Source organism: Manis pentadactyla, chromosome 5 (genome assembly GCF_030020395.1).
Source record: "Manis pentadactyla isolate mManPen7 chromosome 5, mManPen7.hap1, whole genome shotgun sequence".
Taxonomy (NCBI): Eukaryota; Metazoa; Chordata; class Mammalia; order Pholidota; family Manidae; genus Manis; species Manis pentadactyla.
This window is the reverse complement of record NC_080023.1, coordinates 69,115,004-69,138,389: the sequence shown is the minus strand read 5'-3', so window position 1 is coordinate 69,138,389 and position 23,386 is coordinate 69,115,004. Positions and strand designations below refer to the sequence as shown.

General features: G+C 38.1%; 1 protein-coding gene across 4 annotated transcripts in view; it reads right to left on the bottom strand.

Moving 5' to 3' along the window:
* Positions 1-1,006: 1,006 nt before the first annotated feature.
* Positions 1,007-23,386, bottom strand: part of GPAT3 (glycerol-3-phosphate acyltransferase 3) — a 58,904-nt gene continuing 36,524 nt past the window's right edge. For 3 of the 4 annotated variants that reach the window (XM_036906355.2, XM_036906354.2, XM_036906353.2), the window contains 10 exons: positions 18,905-19,175; positions 15,868-15,942; positions 15,285-15,374; positions 13,511-13,604; positions 10,144-10,259; positions 8,983-9,038; positions 7,756-7,841; positions 7,108-7,236; positions 5,794-5,873; positions 1,007-2,278 (listed from right to left, as the gene is read on the bottom strand). In XM_036906355.2, the coding sequence (XP_036762250.1) occupies positions 2,182-2,278; positions 5,794-5,873; positions 7,108-7,236; positions 7,756-7,841; positions 8,983-9,038; positions 10,144-10,259; positions 13,511-13,604; positions 15,285-15,374; positions 15,868-15,942; positions 18,905-19,175 (1,094 nt within the window). In that variant the 3' untranslated portion in view covers positions 1,007-2,181. The remainder of the gene's footprint in view (positions 2,279-5,793; positions 5,874-7,107; positions 7,237-7,755; positions 7,842-8,982; positions 9,039-10,143; positions 10,260-13,510; positions 13,605-15,284; positions 15,375-15,867; positions 15,943-18,904; positions 19,176-23,386) is intronic. The other variant, XM_036906356.2, reaches the window with a different exon arrangement.

The window sequence follows — 23,386 nt, the reverse complement described above, 5'->3', positions numbered from 1 at the left end:
TCTAGTGGGATTTTTCTACCAAACCCCGCCTACTCTTAACATCCCATTACAATTACAGACTCAGAAGTTTAGAAGACCAAAGTCTGGGCACAATTTTTCTAATGTGGGTATAAAACAGTATTAAGGAAGGCAAATAAAAAAAATTACCTCTGGGGGGCAAAAGCTAAATCTGAGCAATATTTGCTTTCTAAAAACATGTTTTCAGTAACATGGCAACTCTTCAAACTACTAGAAAAGTAATTGTGTCAAAGACCTACAAAAGTTTTGACTGAGAAAGCATTCCATTCTCTAGTGGATACGTGACAGCATTATTACTTGCACAGTGCCCTTGGAAAGATACACACTTTTGGTGTCCCAAGCGAAAGAGCCAGTAGTTGTTATATCAGCTTTTCTGAGAACCAGACTAATTAACAAAATGGATTTATTACTTCAAGTTATATTGAATATGAAAAGTAAAAGAGAAAAAGGAACTCTTATTTCTGGGGGAAAAAAAGGCAAGACAAAGAGCCTTGCCAACATACATATTTGGACATAGTGATTTCTAGTCAAGATCACTCCCAGTACAGCCTTTGGGACAAAAAATGGAAAAACAATGGAGGTGAGAACAAAAGAGTAGCTGACCAGGAGGGTAACCTGTCTGCAAATTTTCCTTTGGGTCAAACCCACCCAGCTCAGTGAGAAGAATAGACACCCACAGTGCTGTGGCACACATGCCTATAGCCCATTAAAAGGTCATTGGTGCCTGAGCTCCCCAACAAGATAACTGGAGTCTGTGACTTTGCTCAGGGCAGAGTCCACAGGGCCAGAGTCCAGATAACAAAGCTAAAAGAGAAAGAAAAAACAAACCAAAAACAGTGGTTCATGTTCTCATTTCCCAGATATTCCAGTCTAATAAAATGTACTTTTGTCAATGCTGTGAAAAATAAACAATCCTTGTTCATACTAAGAACTTAACTTCCTTAAGTTAAGTTAAGGGTAGAGGTGAGGAGAAATAATGCAACATACATTTAGAAATATAGAATTTATTTATATTCACTAAGACAGTTTCACATTTTGTACACGGTTACTAGAAGAGAGAGAACACTCTTGGAGTTTAACACGGCATTATATTGCTACCAAACATTGCTTACGCTGTGTGAGTCGGGAAACACTTATTTTCCCCTTTAAAAAATTTAAGGCTCAGTTTCCAAAAGGTAATTTTACCACTTACTTTTTCAGCTTAAGAAACTGGGAACATTCTGACATAAACCGCAAAGGGGTGGAGGGTGAGGTGCAGCACACTTCACACATGCGTCCAGCTGCTGAAGACACTACTCAGTGTGACTTGTTGTCACTATCAAAGGATCCTCCTATTTGAAAATGTATTTTGTTACAAAATCAAGCAAATCAGTAGATGGGAGAGACAGCAGGTATAGATCTGCAGCACATAAACAAGGAAAACTGAAAACTTTATCACTGGTTGGTGGCTAAAATGTGTTGATTCCCACCGCGCCTGCATATCCATCACACATGCAGTCACCTGGACTCACTTTTCTTTGGTAAAGTTTGCAAACAGTATTTCTCTCTGAACACTCCAGTAAAAAATATTTACATTTGCTTTCAACTTTCAATCAGGTGGCCACAAACTTGTCCTTTCTCCTAAATACCAACCTCCACTTTTCTTTCCAACCTTGAAGTAGAATATGACCCTGATGGTAACCCTGACCTGATGAGGAATCCCAACTGCTTAAGCGACTGAAGGAAGGGTAAGGAAAGCAATTGAGAAAGCTAATTATAAAAATAGAGATTAGGGTATTTTTTGGGAACTACCCTATCAACGAGTTCCAAATACCCAAAGTGTTTTAGAAGCACTTTTCCCTGAACAAATATTTCATTCAATCAACCATGACATGATCATTTTACAAAAGGCAGAATCTGCTTAGATTCAGTACACCACCTTGACATTCATGAGGCTAATGCTCTAACAACAGCGGAAGCCAAAAACGGCACTGGTGGGTTCTGCCTCTGGCATAAAGAGGTAGAGACAATCATTCTGTAGGAAAGATTAACAATAAAAAAACAAAAACAATAATGCAAAACAGTGCCCACCCTCCAAAAAACACACACACAGTCCATTTCTCAGGGCTAATTCTGGGGAGTCAAGTTTCATCTCCAGGGTGGAGTTCAGTCATTCAGTCCGATTCAGAGAGCTCCATTGCCCGCAATCATCTTGCTGTAATTCTTCTGCTGCTCTTCCTTATAGGCATCCTTCACCTTTGCTCTCTTCAGCCCTCCATCCCTGGGAACAGAAAGAGAAAAGTTAAAAGATGCTCCCAGCCATGTTTAAGTGGCTGAGCAGCTCTGAGGCAAAGTACACGGGATTTGGAAGCAGAAGACCCAGAGTTCAGTCTCTGCTCCACCACTTACCAGCTGTGTGTTACTTTGGGGAAGGAACAGTCTCTCTGAGGCTTGGTTGAAATAAAGAATACTATCTCTACTCAGTTTCTTTTCAGAAGTTAGGGCTGCTGTATTCAATATTTGGGCTCTATATTAAAGCTAAGATTGTTCACCTATCTTTTTCCCTAAGGAAAGCAAAGTACTGGTCTTTTCATCTAATCAACCTATGTCTTACTAGAAAACCATGTGGAAAATTTAAAATATACACACAAGAAATGGTGAGAGTACTGTATATATGTGGGTACATTCCTTAAAGATAAATGGCTTAATCATTATTCAAATCTAATCCTATGTCTAACCAGTTGTATTTTCATTCAGAGCACTATGTATCTCAAGCATTTATCATCTTCTGTATTCTGAACAGGACCCAGAATAAAACAAACAATGAAATCATAACCTCCCCTCAACCAGTAGTCTGTGCCTATGTAAGCAGCATTCCTTAATGCAGACATGATGAGTCTTTGAACTCTCTCCAGCGTGGTGAAAACACAGACCTGCCTGGGTCACATGGACTCTGCACATCTTTCCTTCTTTGGACAACACAAAGAAACAACAAACTGGAAGACCTGGGTGGAGTCTGGACTATCAGGGGCCGCTCTCTCTCTCTCTCCCAATCTAAGGTTTTTTATTTTAACTCCTAGGAAAGTGGATTGAGAATTTGCTTACTTCATACTGTGCCTGTTTAACTTTAACCCAGTTAAGCACAAACGTTTACCGAGTGCCCTCTGATAATGATGAATAGATCACAGGTTAGCTGGTGAACTCAATGCCCTGAAGGCAGAACTTGACCTACAAACAGATGCCTGCCTGAGCCCACTGCAGTGCTCTGGCCTCTAGAGTCAAATCCAAGACACACCCCACTAGCAAGTCCTCTAGTTAAAAATAGACTGCGGCCCACAAATCTTCCAGGATGTCACGTGTAGGAAATTTTCATGAAACAAGGTTAGAAACTGTTGTTAGTTCCCCAGAATTGTCCCCAAATGCCTCTTTTAACCAAATGAACTGCCTCTAACCATTCCTAGCATTTACATGAATTCTGTATAGTAAGAATTAAGGAAGGGAGGGAGAGAAGAAAGGCCCTTCTTCCTATTGTGAGGTCCAGGCCAAACCTGGCAAAAATTGGAAGGTGACTCTTGCCCTCGAGCATCCTGATGCTATATCATCACTCAGTTCTCCTTCCCAAGCACCCAGGAGGCCTCAGGCTGCTGTAAGTACCCCAATTGTGACATGTCTCCCCTAGGGAATTCAAAGTTTTACCCAACTCCCCTTTGTAATGGAAGCAGATCTTAATTAAGAGAGTAGCAACCACATATAAAAGCCAGTTTAAGATGACAGAATTAAGTTCTCATTTAATCAAGAAAAAAACAATCCAGACATGTTAATTCATAACCCAATGAGTGAATGACAAATACATCTGGAAAGGCAGTGAGTTAATTTTCTTTTTAATGAGCCTAGGTGATTAAAAGCAATCATTTATTATAAACTGAATATGGCCTTAAAAAAGGAAATTGAAAAACTCTGAAGATCATTTCTGACGGATTTCATTTAAGCCTATCTGATTAGGAGTCTATGCTGTGGCTGACTGCTCTGGGCTTTCTTCCCTTCCTTGGTCTGAAGCCACTGATCCAAAGCTCTGAGCTTTTCATAATGGCTTCAGGGCAGGAGCTGGGCTGGAACGCCAGGTAAGAGGAAGGGGTAAAGAACAGAAAACAATGAATGAGGAAGATAAAGCCAGTTACATATATGAACATGGATTACAAGGTCATTTGTAAACTAAGATACTATAAACTACAATGTTTGTAAACCTGTCATTTCATGATGTTACGAGGTCTGCAATTTAGTTTAACATATTCCAGTTTAGAGAGTGTAATATAAATATAAGCCTTAACCTATCTGGAACTAGTCTTGGCCTTAGGGGAAGACATTTGTCTTAGGGACTCATACTCCAGCGGTGATCAAGTGGGCATTTAATCAGAGGGCCTCCCTCCAGAGCCACCCCTCTAAGGTTTCAGCTACCTTTATCTCCCATCAACTTCCCAAGCTTTGCTATTCACATAACAACTTTTGAAATGAGTTTTCAACGTAGAAAACTCATATCTGTAGAAGTTAGTGCCTTGCTCATTAGCATAATGGATGCCAGAAATGGCTTTCTTAGGTGAACTTAGTTGTATCAAGGTATGTGAACGGATGAAATAGTTTAGAGATTCCCCACCCTCCCATAAAGGAGTATAACAATCTAGGTTACCCTTCTTCCAGAAGCTTAATCTCTAGAGTCCTGGGCCCTCTGCAGGTTCCTAAGTTCTTGGTTGCCTGACTGACAGTCTGACTCAGCCAAATCCTCCTTCTATAACATTGCTACAATTGCCTCCAATGAACTCTTCATATAAAGTGTTTTTGAAACACGCTCACCGAGACAGACAAAATGTTTGTTTCCCTCTGAAATTCATATATTGAAGCCCTAACCCCAGTATGATGATATTTAGAGATGGGGGCTTTGGGAGGTAGGTAGGTTCAGATGAGGTCATCAGGCTAGGGCCTTTCCAGCCTATGCTCTTAAAGAAAGGGGTGTGTCCTTGTTTTAACTCCTTCTGGCTAGCCATGTTTGGGTTAGACCTGGAGCAGCCATCCTCCACCCTAAAGCAGAAGCACATTGAGGATGACTGAACAATACAGCTTGAGCTGATATACCACACAGGACTGCCCATGTTTCAGTGAGAGAGAAAAACTACTCTATCAAAAGGATAGAGGGACTTTTAATAAATTTATAGGACAAAGTATGGACTCTTGGGTGCCAGCTTGCACTAAAATTAGGTATAGCTAACCCTCACCAAGACAGACAAAATGTTTGTTTCCCTCTGAAATTCATATATTAAAGCCCTAACCCCAGTACGATGATATTTAGAGATGGGGCCTTTGGGAGGTAGGTAGGTTCAGATGAGGTCATCAGGCTAGGGCCCTTAGGATGGGATTACTGCCCTTATAGAAGAAACATCAGCATACTGGCTCACTCACTCCGCCCCTCCCTCTCCCCCTCACCTTTCTCCTCATGCACAAAGCAGAAATTACATAATACATGGAAAGAAGGCAGACATTTGCAAGCCAAAGGGGAGCGAAAACTTTCACCAGAAACTGACTATGCTCATTGAGGATGGTTGAGCAATACAGCTTGAGCTGACATACCACACAGGACTGCCCACATTTCGGTGAGAGGAAAAACTACTATATTTAAGCCATTGTTATTCTGCATAAACCACTGCCACTTTCAGCTAAACCTCCAGCTAACCACCATAATAAATGACATTATTAAAAGTTTTTTTATTTAAAAAAATGTGATAGTACTTTTGAAAATTCTCTTACCAAGGAAGCTCAGTCAATCCTCCTTGTATAGCAATAGCAGACTTAACCCTATTAGCAAATTGGACTGCATCTTCTCCTTCCTAGGGGAAAAAAAATTACTAGTACATCCTAGGGATAGAGTTTTCAAATAATAACCTTAAAATGTCCCATTATAATTTAGATTTGTTTTAAAATATAAGATTCACATTTTAGCTCAAATACATTCCATTCTCAACTATAGTAGATATCATTTGTTCTTTCAAGAAAAGGCAGTTCTGTATTGTTTGATTTTATCAAGTGTACATATTTTTTTTTCTAAGGTATCATTGATATACACTCTTATGAAGGTTTCACATGAAAAACAATGTGGTTACTATATTCACCCATATTATCGAGTAACCCCGATACCCCATTGCAGTCACTGTCCATCAGTGTAGTAAGATGCCACAGAATCACTACTTGTCTTCTCTGCTACACTGTCTTCCCCATGATCCCCCCCACACCATGTGTACTAATCGTAATACCCCTTAATCCCCTTATCCCTCCCTTTCCACCCTCCTTTCCCCCACTCCCCTTTGGTAACCGCTAGTCCCTTCTTGGAGGCTGTGAGTCTGCTGCTGTTTTGTTCCTTCAGTTTTGCTTCGTTGTTATAATCCACAAATGAGGGAAATCATTTGGTATTTGTCTTTCTCTGCCTGACTTATTTCAGTGAACATAATACCCTATAGCTCCATCCATGTTGTTGCAAATAGTAGGATTTGTTTCTTTCTTATAGCTGAATAGTATTTCATTGTGTATATGTACCACATCTTCTTTATCCATTCATCTACTAATGGTTACTTAGGTTGCTTCCATATCTTGGCTATTGTAAACAGTGTGGCAATAAACATAGGGGTGCATATGTCTTTTTTAATCTGAGAATGTGTTTTCTTTGGGTAAATTCCTAGGAGTGGAATTCCTGGGTCAAATGGTATTTCTATTTTTAGTTTTTTGAGGAACCTCCATATTGCTTTCCACAATAGCTGAACTTGTTCATGTGTAAATATTTATTAAGCTTTTCATTAGTCTTATCCAGATACAATATTCCATCATATCTGTAGGCTCAACAAGGCAACAGCAATTGTGAAAACTATTATGGAAAAGAACCTCTGAATGTAAAAATGGCCTGCTTTGAAGAAAGCTAAATACATTTTTTAAAAATGACTCATTTGCTGAGGAAAGCAGAATGAAAGTCAGCTCTAACTGATGTAAGAGAGGGAAACACCCAGGTAAAGGTTTTCTTGCCTTTATCTGATTAGATAAAGCACCAAAGTCTAGCTGCTATCTATGGAATACCTCTCTGGTCATGGGAGGCATGTACCACACATCACAGACGATGGCCCAGCTGGTCATTATTCGAAGCAGGTAGCTCACCATGTTGTATTTGCTACTGTTCCAAAATGCATCACCAAACTGAGGGTTATACTGAGAAAAAACAAAAGAAAAAACCCAGCCCAGTCACAAACGAGTTGGTGGCTTCTCTTATACACATCAGTGTTCACAAGGTGGCAGGCCCAATGGCTCTGTTACCAAGAAGAGAAGCTATGTTGCTTGATAGAAATCATCAAAAATGCAAACCAGCCCTGGAGCACTGCAACAGGAGGTTTATTCACGTGACTCTTAAACATTTGTCTCCCCACTTAACTGGAAGTGGCTGAAAGTAGGGACAGTGTCCTCAGCACTTATTACTGTGTCCTCAGTACTTAACACGATGCCTGGCCCACAGTCTGTCCCCACCCCACACTCTTCCCCTTCATATTTGATCACATACCCATAGGGAGAGAGAGAATAATCAAGCAAACAGAGCAAACTGTAAACAACCAGAGAATCTGAGTAAGGGGTCCACAAGTGCTCTTTATTCTTGCAAATTTTAGCCTGAATTCTATGAAAATAAATACCAAGTTTACTGCCGTTTGTTGTGGGGGGAGAAGGGACATGTTTTACCTTAATTGCAACTGGATGTATAGTTCCTCCAATTTCAAAGCTTCCTTTTTTAAACATCATGACTGAAGTGTTGTTGATACAAGTTCCTGCAGTGGAGTGAGAACAGGATTGAGGGGAGGTGAGTGTTTTTAAAGGCTGCCATTTTTTAAACAAATTTTAAAAGGTAATTATTTTGATATAAAATGATTTCAAATATTCAAATCATATCAAAATTATAGGCTTTTTTACTTCATTTCACAAGTCATCCCTGCTTAAGTAATAATTCAACAGTTCTAAGCAGATTTAAGAACAAACCTTAATCTTATGACCAAATGCTCTAGAGACACACAACTTCTTCACAATAAGTAACAAATTCAATACATTTAAAATAAGGACTTTAAAAAAGTTATAGGTAATACCTGTCGAAGTTCATTACCAGAAATGACTTTTAAGATCAAGAAGGTACCATATACATGATGGAATATTATTTAGCCATAAAAAGAAAACAAATCCTACCATTTGCAACAACATGGATGGAGCTAGAGGGTATTATGCTAGTGAAATAAGCCAGGTGGAGAAAGACAAATACCAAATGATTTCCCTCATTTGTGGAGTATAACAACAAAGCAAAACTGAAGGAACAAAACAGCAGCAGACTCACAGAACCCAAGAAGGGACTAGTGGTTACCAAAGGGAAGGGGGTGGGAAGGATGGGTGGGAAGGGAGGGATAAGGGGATTAAAGGGCACTATAGTTAGCACACACAATATAGACAGGTCACAGGGATGACAGTATAGCACAGAGAAGACAAGTAATAACTCTATAGCATCTTACTATACTGATAGATAGTGACTACAATGGGGTCGGGCAGGGAACTTGATAATATGGATGAATCTTGAAACCACAATATTGCTCATATGAAACCTAATTTAAAATATATATATATATATATATATATATATATATATATATATATCCATATATATGGATATCCAAAAGTAATATATATATAACTTTATATATATATATATATATATATATAAAGATCAAAAAGTTACTATGACTTTCAACAAATTTAAAAAGAAAACAAGAAGTTACTAGCCCCAATAAGGCAATCCCATGCGTACAGGGCTGCAGAGATCTGGGCTAAGAATGTCAACTCTAGAACAGTCTGATTCCTCACACACTTTTGGTGCTTGTTGTTATCAACTACAGCTTGATAGGCAGTGCCCCGTCTTACCCATCTTACCTTCAGGAAAGATTAATATGGGTAATTTTTTCTTATCAGCAATATGTTCTCTGAGTCTGCAGAAAAAAATAAAAGGATCAAAATTCTACCTTTAAAATAGAGAGGCAGCAATCCTCTTTGATATTCCTTACTCTCTGTACTGCTTGTAAAGCAATAAGGAGAAAAGAAATAAAATAAAAGTAAAGGAAATGCACTGAAGTTGGTCCCTTAAAAAGTATAAGGCTATCCACACTATTGCAGTTTCATTTCAAAGGAGTGATTTGCAGTGCTTTCTGCTATGCAGTAAAGAATCCTAGGCAGACATGAGCTGTGTCAAAGCTTTGCACCCTTGCCCCTGTACTTGTATTTTCTCTTCTGAAAAATGGGAATGTCGATTGCCAGACCTGTCTGCCTTATGGCCAGTAAGTAAAAGAAAACTCCTTAATTAGGAGGATTAGTCAATATAAAAGAATATAGACCTGCTCTATATTCTCAACTGCTCACCAGAAACTGGTAAGGCTGAGACAGGGCAGTCACAGTCACCAGTGCCCCACTGCTAAGTAATCTCAAAATGGGGAATACCTTTTCTAACCTTTTACGATTTCAACCAGTACTTTTCATTTAACTCTTAAGAATATGGCCCACCTTCTTGTTTCTGGAAACAACCCAGACTGGTTAAAGGCCTCAGGCCAAAAGCTGCTCCCCAGCAGAGGTTTACAGTGGCTCACCTCCCGCGGAGCCCCAGAGGCTCCTTCTCCTGTTCCCACAAACAGCACTAGCTCTGCCTATCTCTGGATGGCTTTAAGTGTTGACAGTCATTCAGCAACCAGTCAGCCATGCAGCAAACAGCAGACAGCTGACTGTTTATTAAGCAAAGTTATCAATTATTTAACCTTCAAAGTAGTAATTTTTAACTAAAATTCAGTGTCTGGACTATACCTAAATCACAGCAATATACATTTACAGGGCTTCTAATCTCATCATACATCCCACTATGATTACAGGATTAAAAAATTTTTTAATCAAGCTAACACAGGTGATTCACCAGAAAAAAACAACCATAAAATGAGCTCCATATATTTTTGTTTAATCCTTATTACTGCTCTGCCCTCTTCAGCAGGAAAGCCAAGAGAATAGGATTTTATGTTCCCCCAAAGGATTCTGAGTGATGTTACTGCTTACCTCCTAGTAACCAGGTGTCGATCCTTCATTTCTGAGCGTTCAAACCAGACATGTGGACAAGCCTTGACCATAGCTCTCTGAATAATTCCCATCAATCCACCATGAACCTGGCCAACCTAGATGTAACATGAGAGAAAGAGAAAAATGTGAAGGTACAATTGTCCAAGGCTTTTTATTTTTAGTACCAATAAGTTCCTGTTCCACAGTTGGAGAAAAGACAGGCCTTCTCTAGTGACTGAGGTTCTTCATCTGTTCAAAGGACATGAATAGTCAAATATAAAAAAACGTGTTCTTCAGCAGCACCTTTGAATTTTAAGCTATGTTGCTACACCTCGCTATACTCTAGCTTTAAAAAGTAAAGATCTTTCAACTTAGTCAAGATAACAGACATGAAAATTAAAACTGCACTGAAATGCCATTTCTCACCCTCAGACTGAAAAAGATTCAAAAGCTTGACAATGTACTCTGAGCCGGGGCTACGGGAAGCAGGCACTCTCTCTCATACATTGCTTGGAACAGGGGAAATTATAACATCCATGAAAGGAAATTTTGTACTATCTATCAAAACTATATGTACATGGATCCATCAACTCAATAATTCCACTTCCAGGAATTTACCCTGAAGAAATACCTCCAAAAAAATGAAAATACATATACACAAGGTTTTAACCACAGCATTATTCATAATTGTGAGATATTGGAAATTATCTGAATGTCCAGCCATAGGAAATTAGATGAACAAACGATGGTATGCATACACACACACACACACACACACACACACACACACACACACACACACACAGGGAGGACCATGCCGCTGAGAAAAGAACACAGTCATGCTCTGTAACTCCTAAGGAGTGATTTACAGGAGATACTGTGAGGTGAAAAAGCAAATTGCAAAAGAGTAAATATAGTATGCCACCTTTTGTGTAAGACAGAAGGTAAATATATACATACGTTTGTTCATCTCTACAAAAAGAAAGAATAACCAAATCAGTGAAGTTAGAAACCGACAAGGGTAGGAAGAAATGGGTGGAATGGACATGGGAGGGAGGGACACTTCTCTGAGTAATACCTTTTTTTGTTTAGTTTTGACATTTGGAAGCCCATTAATGCCCAACATATTCAAAAAATTAGTCAACAGGATGGGACTAGCAATATGAAAGAAACAAACCCAACTGTATTTCAGATGAATAAAAGAACAACACTGAAGGAAGGGGGTAAGAATTCAAGGAATGTTCAGAGAGTGTTTGCCCACACACCCTCCATGTCAGATGGGGTACCAAGATGTGCAAAATATCCTGAATTCTTTTCATTTCCAACATTTGTTTTCTGTAGTAAAACAGGTGAAGCAATTCTGATTATAGGGATGAGAATATGAATGAAATAAAGGGCATATTGAAACTTTATGTAACATTTTTATTATTACAACTTCTCTGCAAGTTAGAAAATATTTCTAAATAAAATAAATAAGTAGAGGTATTTGTTTTGGAACAAAAAAGACTGAAAAGCCACTGAGAATAGATCTTGAATGTTCTTCAGATATACATTTATGTTTAGCCAAATGAGGCCAACTGGGACCTCGGGAAGTAGCTTCCTCCCACACCACCACTGACTTAAATCCAGCTGGCGTTAGGCTTCTATCACTCAGCCTACTGGGAAGTCCACAGGTACTAGGTTTTTCTAAACCTTGGCCCACATTGTAATTGCAGTTACACAGGATCAAAAAGCATGGAAAATGCCAAAAAAATTCTGTGACACAAATGAATTCTAGTCAGCTCTTTGCTGACCAGCACACAGAATGAATATGGTCTCAGAAACACAAAATTACAAGGCAAGTTGGTTATAATGCCCGAATCTCTTCTTTCTCAACTGGAACAAAATCTCAGCCCTAACCTCACTGGATTACAGGGAACATAGAATCTAATGGACATGAACACGCTTGTCTACATGAAGGGAAGGAATTATTACATACACCAAGGACCACTGGGGTCAATCATGAGTTGATTACCTGATGGTCCTTGGACAGGCTTTCTAGCAAATCCATAAACATTCTTGAAGTTATACACAAAATTGTGTTTATCTAATGTACGCATATGTTGTTGTGGTTTCCTAAAAAAAGAGTACGTAACTATAAACTGACTCCTAATTAAAGAAGGTTTTGAACTACCAGTGCCCATAAGTCTTCTCAGAGAAATGGTTAAAACTTCCTTAGATTCAGAAAGAGGTGCAAGCAAGATTCAGAAGATCTTGCTTGATCTTCATTAAAGAGACAGATATTTTTTTAATTGTGCATGACAGAAATTTACTACGGTGTTAAAATTTAATTGTCTGAACTTATATTTTAGACAGATAAATATCTTGCAATGAGTTAGGAGTTTACGCAAAGGCCTCCAAAACCCCCTCAATGATTGTATAACCCATAGACAAACATTGGCCCATGTGTCTGTTCTCCTACCTGCAGCAACTTGTAATAATGGCTCCTTACAAATGTCTTCCCAGAAAAGCATACCAGCCCATTTCTATCAGTTGCTGGAGCTGACCAGTGAAATAAAATCCATCTGCTCTCCCTGTAGCCAAGTCCTCCACATGAGAAATGGAAAGAAGGTTCCCCAGGATTTTATTCCACACACCAGCTTAAGGCTTATTTACCACCATGCAGGAAAAAACATCTTTAGTCATAGTTATCCTCCAAAATTTACCTGACACATACATAAAGGAGATAAAGGAAATCTTAACAAGTTTCAAAACACAGATTTGGAGGAAAAAAATGCCAGACTGTGGTTCATCTCACGAAAAGGTGTTTTGAAGTGATTTTACTGTGGGCTCTGTGGTTTCTTGTTGGGTTTTGTTTTGTCTGAGGTTTTCTTTTCTTCTCTACTTTTCTTTTGGGGCTGTAAGCAAGAAATGAGAAAGGCAATGTGGTAAAAACATTGTCTTTCTTGCTTGATCTTCATTAAAGAGCCAGATATTTCTTTAATTGTGTATGAGTCCCTGAAGGAAGACAAAACTAATTGTCTGGTAAGAGATTTGTACAGCTCTAAGGAGGAAGACTTTAGTATTACTAAATATTGCTAAGATTTTAGAAACAAGATGGAATCAACTTCCTAAAATCCTATCAAGCTCAAGCACATCTACATGTCAGTGATTTTTTACTACCTTAAATATAATGGCTACTTTGGTTTTTCCTCTTGTGCTATATATTCTTTAGTTAATATATTACATAACAGATAGCTACGGTAGTACAATCCAGTCACTTTCTAATATGCAAATGACTTTCTTATTTGTGCCAAAATAAATGAAAAACCTGAGCAATCCACAAAATAGGCAACTAGTACTTGAAACATCAATGAGCCACTCTTACCATAGCGTAGCATCCATCTGTTGTCAAGATCAAAACATCTATTGGGGAGGTATGGTTAGCAACACAAATGCCTCCCTTCTGGGGTCTGTACTGCCTGCAATTACAAACAATGGTAAATACTAAACCTTGAAAAATGGCCACTAATTTTCAGAACAGCATGTAGAGATTCATCTTACTTTGTTTTAAAAAAAGTATTTTATTAAATTTAAGTTTCTAAGTATATGGGCCCATCTTAAAGAGGCTATATCTAGGCAGTGTGATAGGAGTTGGGTAAGAGTATAGAAGGGAACCATGGCTTTTCCTTTACATATATTTATGTTGCTTTTTCTAATGATCAAATTTTCCTTTTATGATGAAAAAACAATTTAAAAATATTGGAGTGAATTACAAAGATTCCATAACCTTAATAAATGTTGTGATATGTAAGTTTCACTTTAACATAAGTTTTTTTTATATCATTCCATTTTTCATGAGACTCACTTTTAGTTGCTCCATGGTGATCCACAGAGCAAATTTACTGTGGTTTCCTCCCTTCCATCCCACTAAAGTAGAGGTTGGCAAACTTTTCCTCTCACGGGCCAGGTCGTAAACACTTTACACTTTGCAAGGCAGCCAATCCTTGTCACAACTACAGGACTCTGCTGTTTTGGCACAAAGGCAGCCACAAACAATATGTAAATGAATGAGCATGGCTGTGTTTCGGTAAAACTTTATTTACAGAAAAACACCAGATTGGGGGCCACATTTAGCCTATGGGTCTGTAGTTTAGTTTCCCAAACTCTGTCCTAGAATTCAACCAGTATCGAAACCAGTGACACCAATGAAGTGAAACAATTTTCTTTGGGCCTGTACAGAGAAGAAAGCGAACAGGGAACCCAATGCATAATAACTTTAGCATATTTTCCTTAAAGTTAAAAGCAATTCTACAGCAAGTTATGAAGTCCTCTCCCTATAATTAAAGCACCATTTCTGTGAAGATGTCTTTTCTGATTACACTTTTATCAAAGCATTTCCTCACCCCAAAACACAGAGCCCAACCACAAAATTATCTAATTTTAGAAAATTATGGGCCCTTTAATGTTGGGAATACATGGTAAAGCCAAATGATAAAACGTTTTGCTTCTACAAATGAGACAGAAAGATACAGTCTGTAAAAAAGAGTCTTGTCCTGGAATTTTTTTTTAAATGATGTTAAATGTAAAAAAATTAAATTGAGTTAACAGAAAAGTGAAACAGTCAAAATCCCTTTCACTTAGCTAATAACTTCATTTAGCTACTGATACCCGTATGGCTAGGGATGAGGGAAACAGAATACAGTGTTCTGTTATAAGGCTCAGTTATGGAATTTCAGAAGCACAGGACTGAGACTAGAAGCCAGGCCTTGAGACTCCAAGTGTGGTCCTCCTTCCACCACACTACAGGCCTGTCAACCTCATCATAGTTTACGTCAGACAGACCCAGTTGAAAAATCTGATTCATACCCATAGCCACTTACCAGTTATGTGACCCCAGACAACCACTTCCAGAGCTTGCATCTCCTCACCTGTAAAACGGCCTGGCCTGCACACTGTAAATGCCCAGTTATTGTCATTACATGTTTATTATTATGTTCCTTCTGCAAGATTGTCTTTTAAAAGCGTTTTTGTGCGTTGTTATGTCTGTGACAGTCTAAGCAGCAGGGATGGACACACTGGAAGCTCCCTTACATCCCAGGCTGCCTCCCACCCTGCTGTAAATCAAGGCTGGGTTAACAGAGGAGCCAGCCGACACTCACTTGTTGTGGTAATGAATGGTGCCGGAGAGGGCTCGCACGCAGATCCTACAGCAAGTCAGGTGCACCAGCTCACTCAGCTCAGACTTCAGGCTGAAGGAAAAGAAAACACTTTACTGCACAGTTGTGGGCACACCTGAGACCTACCTGGTAACAGCTTCAGTGTGGGCCTTCCCAGTAGCACACTGTGTTCTCACACACCAGCACAGTCAGCTCTTAGGGCCTCACTCAGGAAAAAACTGTCAAGGAAACCAGCTCCCACCTGGCTAGACTAGCACGATGAACCCCTGACCAAGAGAAGCTGAAGTTTCTCTGCTCTTGGCCTTGTGAGCCTGAGAATACTTTCTCCCTGAGTTCCTTGGTGAGCTTTTTTCCTATCCCCTTGGAAGAAATAGCATCTCACAATGTGTAGGAAAATAGGATGGGAAACCAAACAAAGACTATAAATAAGAAGTAAACAGGATCTTAATAAGTGTGTTGAGGTCATAAATTTGATGCAATACATAGGAATCAAATATTCTCTTTGTGGACACAGCTAAGAAAAGGGACAATCCTATTTATGGCTGGACGGAAGCAAACATTTTACCTGCTGTCTGGCAGCTGCCCAACCAGGGTGGCTCCCAGGACCAGCAAACTGATCCCAATGAAAGCCAGGGTAACCCTGAAAAGGAAAAGAAAAGGCAAAGCACAAGTAAGCTGAGGAGTAGGGGTGAAGGGAAGTAACCCAAAAGTGCATAAATAACAAAACCGGAAATAAATTGTGGTGCATCCACACTATGAAATATGATGCAGGCATTAAAAGAATTGGGTATATTTACAGTTTCTGACATGGAAGAATGGTACTTGGCACATTATGAGAAGGAAAAAACAAGCAAAGTAAACTTCAAAATAATATACAGGGTATGAATCATTTCCAAACTAACAGCAAGCATGTGTCTCATACACAGATGCAGAGAGAAGGCCTGGAAATTTGTTTACAAAACTGCCAAGTTCAGTCATCAAAGGGTTAAGCAGGTAGTGAAGGGAATAATGTCTTGGCCTTCTGCTTTTCTAAATTCTTTTAATTTTTTTTTTAAAAACACACGTTACCTTCTTGTATAATTTAAGAAAAAAATTTTAGTTTATATAAAGGAGTCACTTCAGTTTGGAAGTAGTTATTTTGTTCAGGACACTGGTGTGGCATGGTATGGTTGTAAAAGGAAATATCTTTCAAAGGTCTGAAAATAACTTGTTTTTCTGTTTTCTAATGGGAGCAAAAGGGTACAATACAAATTTTTCTCAAAGGACTTTAAAATTATAAAAAATATCATGAAAGTTATACTTAAAGGCTCTTTCACTGTAAGAACAGCAAATTATGCCACCCTGTAGGAATCTTTAAAGCAAATCTGTTGTCCCTTTGTATGGTTCAAGATAACTCAGAAGTTAGTAAACAAAGTGGCTGACAATACCTCTAAACTCCACATTTTTGAAAAGTACTTTTAATACATGCTCCAGTCACTTCAAAAGAAAAATAGTCATTTTTAGAAAAGTAAGTAGAATTACTCAATAAGAAAAAGCTCAGATTTAAAATCTTTTAAAATAAATGAGGCTTCCTTATAAATACCTTATTAAGGTGTAAGTCTTGGTTTAAAACTTTTTACACAGCACTTTGAAGGTGAGATTCAGTTTTCTTTAGATGCCATATTTTCACGCCGATCACTATTTAATCTCAAACCACTGTCCATTATGCAAGAGTTTAAAAACAATGTTTTGCTATCTTGCCCTAATGAGAATCACTTGTTCCTACACATTAAATTAGAAGGGGTTACATTTTAACATGCCCAACTATTGGGTTCAAAACTACTGAAATTTTTTATTTGCTAGATTAACAGGCCAGAAAATTCTGTTTTCCAGTTTATATGAGCTAAACGTGGGATTCTCATAGATGACACAAGTTTTGAGCCATATCTGTATTTTTAAGAGCTTTATTTACTAAATCCAATTCATATCTCACACAGCTCATCCATTTAAAGTGAACAATTCAACAGTTTGGGGCATATTCACAAAATTGTGCAACCATCAGTACAATTAATTTTAGCACAATCTATTTTTTAAATGCTCACTTTCTAGCAACTACTTTTAAAAAGCACTTACAAAACAATTCCTTCAGACTGAAGAACATGTACCAAGATTAGGAATCTCAATTCTGCCATTTCTTTATTCTTCTTGGGTGCTTACATCCTGGATTACCTAAATCTGTGGGGTTTTTGCAAGCATCTTTCATGCCCCTTGCCTATTTTGTGAGTGCTGGTTTAAACTAGATAATAGAATCATAACACAGTTTGCTGGGCACCCACAGCAGTTGAAAGCTAACCAACAAATGAGGGCTTCTCAAGTACTCTGCGCTGTGAAATCCTCACTCTTCCTTCAGGTTGCCTTGGATACGGTGCCTGCTCCACGGACCAAGTCAAGACATAGGAACAAATCCATATATTCAACTTCACTGAAGTTTCATTTCTTTTTAAGAATAGAAATAGAACTAATGGAAGCTTAATTGTAAATAATCAATAGAAACTTCTAAAAAATAAAAACTCAAATATTTCTTTCCTGCACACCAAAGGATAGTTTTATACCTCCCCAGAGAACATGAAACCAACTTTGGGAACACTGGCTTAAGGTTCAAGCAAAAGTGTATGCAAAACCCTGAACTTCACTTTGTTATCACAGCTGAAATGATTCCCAAAAGACATACCATGCCCACCATGAGGCTCTTAGACATGAGCCTTTGCTATACTTACGCAATCTCTTCCCCTGTAATAAATCCGAATGAGGCAAGTACAGGCCACCAGAGGGATGGGAAAGAGGTTTCAACTCATGTGCCAATTTTAATTGGCTGGTAACAACAGCCTGGAAAGCTCTCTTGAGAGGATGCCATGTCCCAAGGGAAATGGAGCAAGACAATCAACAAAAATATTGTGACTGGTGCACATGCCTACTCCCCACCATCACATATCACATGCTAAGCACACCTTGGCAACTGTACTTCATCCTACTGCCCAATGTCACCTCTTCTACTCTTATGTTCCGCACTGTGGCTCCACTAAACCAGGCTTAAGAGCAACTCCTCGTCAGGCAGCACTCAAACTTAGAACCAAAGGGTACCCAGAAGGGAAATGTTTAATAAGAAAAGCGAGTGATCATATGGAGTTGGATAAAACAAATCTACCCTTCCAAATGGCTCTCCCCTGTGGTATCCTTGTTCAGGAATTTTTTCTCTCCTGTGCAGCTATGAACTGCTACAGACCAGCGAAGAGAGGCAGTTAGAGCTTGGCTGACACTCGGTAAAAGTGAAACTAAATCCTCTCTCGTCTTTTTTTCTAACTTCCCTTTTCTTTCCATCCTCAAATTAGCTATGACTTACAGAACAACATGGATCCGGATTGCTATACTGGGTTCTGAATACACACCGTCATTTGGAAAAAAATGTGAAAGGAGAACAGATAATACGTTCCCCTGGGGGTGACATTCGGTGGTGTTTTCTCAGTGAGAAGAGTACCATAATATTCTCATGTGGCCATTACATACATAATTTAAAAGGAAGGCTGAACCAATGATGCCATCCAATTGCTGGGCAGGAGACATACCTCAGGGGTAGCAGAACACAGTAGCGTACTATGACGCCCAGCACCCACACCATGGTGAGCCGTAGACTGATGTACTGGAAGTTTACATTGGTCCTTGTGAGGAGATTCCATGACACTAGCTCCTCTGAGGAGAACCTCTGGGTCACTTCATCTTCCACAATGGCTTCCAATCCCTTCTTGGAGAAATAAAACACATCAGACAGCTCAAAGTCCCTTCCTCGCAGACCAGAGAGCCCTTTTTCCATGGGTGACTCATCTCTTTGGATAATACCTTAAAAGAAAGCATCAGAACATGAGAAAATGCCATAGGACAGAACAACTGACCAAAGGGGCAACTTTAACTGTGCAGCAGACAAATAAATTTAATAGGTAACAGGTAAAATCTGAGGCAGATTTCAGAAATATAAGATGAGCAAGTGCAGTGGAAAAAGAGGCAAAACTACTGAATCTGCATAACATGGCCTCTACTCAATGAACTCAGTCACGGAGAATTCCGGGCCCCAGTAACCTTCTTGCCTGCATTTCCTTCATACACTCCATTAGCAAAGGAACTCACAGAAGCAAACTCTCCCCAAGTATAGTTCTAGACTGTATAAAAACAAAGATTTCTGCTTCCCACTGATAAAAACCATAAAGCTAAAAACAAAGCAAAATGGCAAAAAGTGCTTACCACAGATGGCAAAAGGCTGAAATTTTTAATATGTAAAAATTATTTAATAAGAAAAACACTGACTCCTTCAGAAAAGTAAGCAAAGTGCATGAAATGAATTCACAGAAACAATAGAAATAGGTAATAATTGCAGCAAAACCTTTTTCCTAGTAAACAAAGAAATGTGAATAAGACAAAGACTGGCCTATTTACATGATCAAATCAGCAACATTTTTATTCAATAAACTTCAGTGATAAAAACTATTCAGTTACTCTTATACTCAATTTGTATGATGTGGAACGAGTAGCAACTTTGTCAAAACCTGTTTGGCATAAAGAAACTAAAAATAGTTTTGCTGCTGATTCAGTAATTCCAATTCTAGAAATCTGTCTTAAGAAAATAATCCAAAATGTAGGCAGGAGTATTCACTGTAGCATTTTGCATTCAATATCTAGCCAATGAGATATGATGCATCACATTAGTAAGTACTCAAATGTCAAGTGAAAAAAGGCAGGATCTAAAACTGTATTTTACAGAGAAGACAAGTAATGATTTTATAGCATCTTACTACACTGATTGACAGTGACTGTAATGGGGCATGTGGGGGGAACTTGATAATAGGGGGAGTCTAGTAACCATAATGTTGTCAAGTAAGTGTACATTAACGATATCAAAATTAAAAAATTTTTTAAATAAATAAAACTGTATTTTAAGGGAACCCTCCTACACTGTTAGTGGGAATGTAAATTGTTGCAGCCACTGTGGAAAGCAGTATGGAGGTGCCTCAAATAACTAAAGATAGAAAACCATACAAAGTAGTAATTCTACATCTATGATAGAAGTACCACACAAAACCTGTGATTTGAAAAGATAATGCACCCTTATGTTTATTGCCGCATAATATGCAATGACAAGATATGGAAGCAACCTATATGTCCATCAATAGATGAATGGATAAAGAGGTGGTACATATACACAATGGAATACTATTCAGCCATTAAAAAACAAACAAACCAGAAATCCTGCCATTTGAGACATCATGGATGGACCGAGAGGGTATTATGCTAAGTGAAATAAGCCAGGCAAAGAAAGACAAATACCATACAATTTCACTTATTTGTGGAATATAAAAACAAAACAAAACACAAGGAACAAAACAGCAGTAGATTCATAGACACTGAGAAGTGACTGGTGGTTACCATGGGGAAGGAGTTGGGGTGGGTGGACAGGGTGAAGGGGATAAAGGGGCACAAAAATTCTCAATCATAACATAAGTCAGTCACAGGGATGGTAGCACAGCGTGGAGAATATAGCCAATGATTCTGTAACATCTTTCTATGTTGACAGTTAACTGCATTCATTGAGGTGAGGGCTTAATAATATGGGTAACTGTTGAACTGTTGTGTTGTCTACTTGAAACCAATATGATTGTATATCAACTATACTTCAATTTAAAACACTATTATTTTAATCTAACTCTATGAAATATATATATACATAGAAAAAATGTCAAGAAGGAAATATTAAGTGCTTATCCTGGAGCAACAGGCTTAGATTTTCCTTTTTATACTGTTATTGTATTTTCCATAAAGAAAATAATTCAAAGATTTTAAAGTGTCATAAATTTTTTAAATTGAAAAATGACTATGGCCACTCATTTCTAACTATCAACTAAGAATGCTAGATGAGATCTCTGAGGAGTAAAGAGTGGCAGTATCAGTGATGTGACTATCCACCCCCTGGGGTGTGTAGCAATTTACTTCCAACAACAGAAAAGTCTTTTCTTTGGAGGTGGAAATTAAGATGTCAGATTCCCTACAAGAAGATCCCTTTTGATTTTCTCACTTTCCAGTTTACAAGGAAATAATGAGGAATGTGGAGAATGCTATAATAACTATACTGGTGAACTTGTTTGTACATCCATGGAAAGAGCTATAATCTATCAGTTTTTTGAAGGAACGGCAGCATAATGCACTGGGGTAGAAAGTAAAGTAAGTTCTTGAATGATCATTAGATTATCTTTTTCAGTATTCAAGTCTAAGTGGTTAAATCTTTCTTCACAATCTATGAAAAGGGTTTACTTAGTGTTATCAGATGAACCAAGATAGTGTCGCTCCTGAATTACCATCTTGCTCTCTAGAGGTTACTCGATCCCAAGACTGGCTGGTATTAAGCAGCGCAATAGTTTCATTATTTAGCGATATACAGATTTTTATTTTAAGTCTAGAAGAGGAGGGAAGACCAAGTTATGCAGCAAATCTCTGAATGAAACACACTGGGGACAGTGGACAGCCCTTCTAACAATAACCTTTTTCAACACAACACAAGTTCAAATTGCTTCATACTAACTGAGCCAGGAGAGAAGAAATCTGTAAACAGAAGCCATCCCCCTAGCCTCTACACACTTGATGTGCAATATTTTCTCTGACCCCTGACTTACTTTATTCTGTGTAAGTCAAATAAAATAAAATTCAGTTTTATATTTTCATTAAGCCTCTTTCAAAAGTATGTTAGTGTCTGGCAATGCATCTAACTGATGAAAAATTAATTTCCAGAGTGGATTAAGAAATATAAAATAATTAACAAGGAAAAGTCAAAGAAACCCCTAAAAAATTTGGCTCTGAGTATGGCAGGCAATTCACAAAAAGACTAAGCCTTAATGACTAAACATTTTTAAAAAGATGTTCACCTTTACCATAATCAGAGAAAGGCAAACTAAAACCACAGTGAGATACTATTTCATACCCATGAAGCCTGGTAAGAATTTTAAATTGAATACTGTCAAATGTTGATGAAGATTTGGAACAATGGGAATGTAATTAGCATAACCACACTAGAAAACAACTTGGCTTCAAATATACACAACAGTTGCAATGATAGTTCACTTTATTCAAATTAATGAATTGCCAACACTTTGTTAGACTTGCTTTATTGTTCTCTCTCTATATGTATAAAATGATATATATAGTATCATTTTTTCTAAACCACTTGAAAATAAATTGCAAACATCATGCCCTTTATACCGACAAATATTGCAACACAGATTTCCTTACGACATACGGGGCTTCACTTATTTAAACCACAACACAATTATCAAAATAAAAGACTTGACATTATTGCAAATACTAGTATCTAATTTACAGACTTTATTCAAAGTTTGACAATGGTCCCAAAAATATCCTTCAGGGCATTTTTTCCTGGTCCAGGATTCAACCCAGGATTACACATTATATATACATGCCGTCTCTTTAGTCTCCCATTATATGAAAAGGTTCCTCAGCCTTTCTTTCAAGATACTGAAATATTTTTTAGTACAAAATATTTATTTTGCCAAATTTCTCTTGGGTTAATCTGATGTCTCTTCATGATTAGGTGCAAGTTGTACACTTTTGCAGAATCCTATGTAAGTGATGCTGTATTCTTCTCCGTACATCACATGTGATGTCAGTTTGTGCCATGATTGATGACATTTAGCTTTGATCACTTGGTTTGATGTAGTTAACGCTTACCAGGTTTCTCCACTGTAAAGTTACTATTTTTCTCTTTTTGATTAATAAGTAGATAATTATTATCTAAAAGTATCTATAAAAGTGAGTCTACAGAAATATCCTACTCCTCAAACTTTTTACCCAATGGTATTAACGGATATTTGTGATTCTTGCTTGGATAAATTGGTACTATGTGTCTTTTAAAATAGCATTTTCTCACTCCTTCATTCCTTTCACATTTATTAATTGGCATTCCACCTTAAGGAACAGCTTTTCCCTTACATTCTAGAGAGTCTTATAAAACTGTGCATACGTAGACATATAAGAACATTTTGCCACATTGC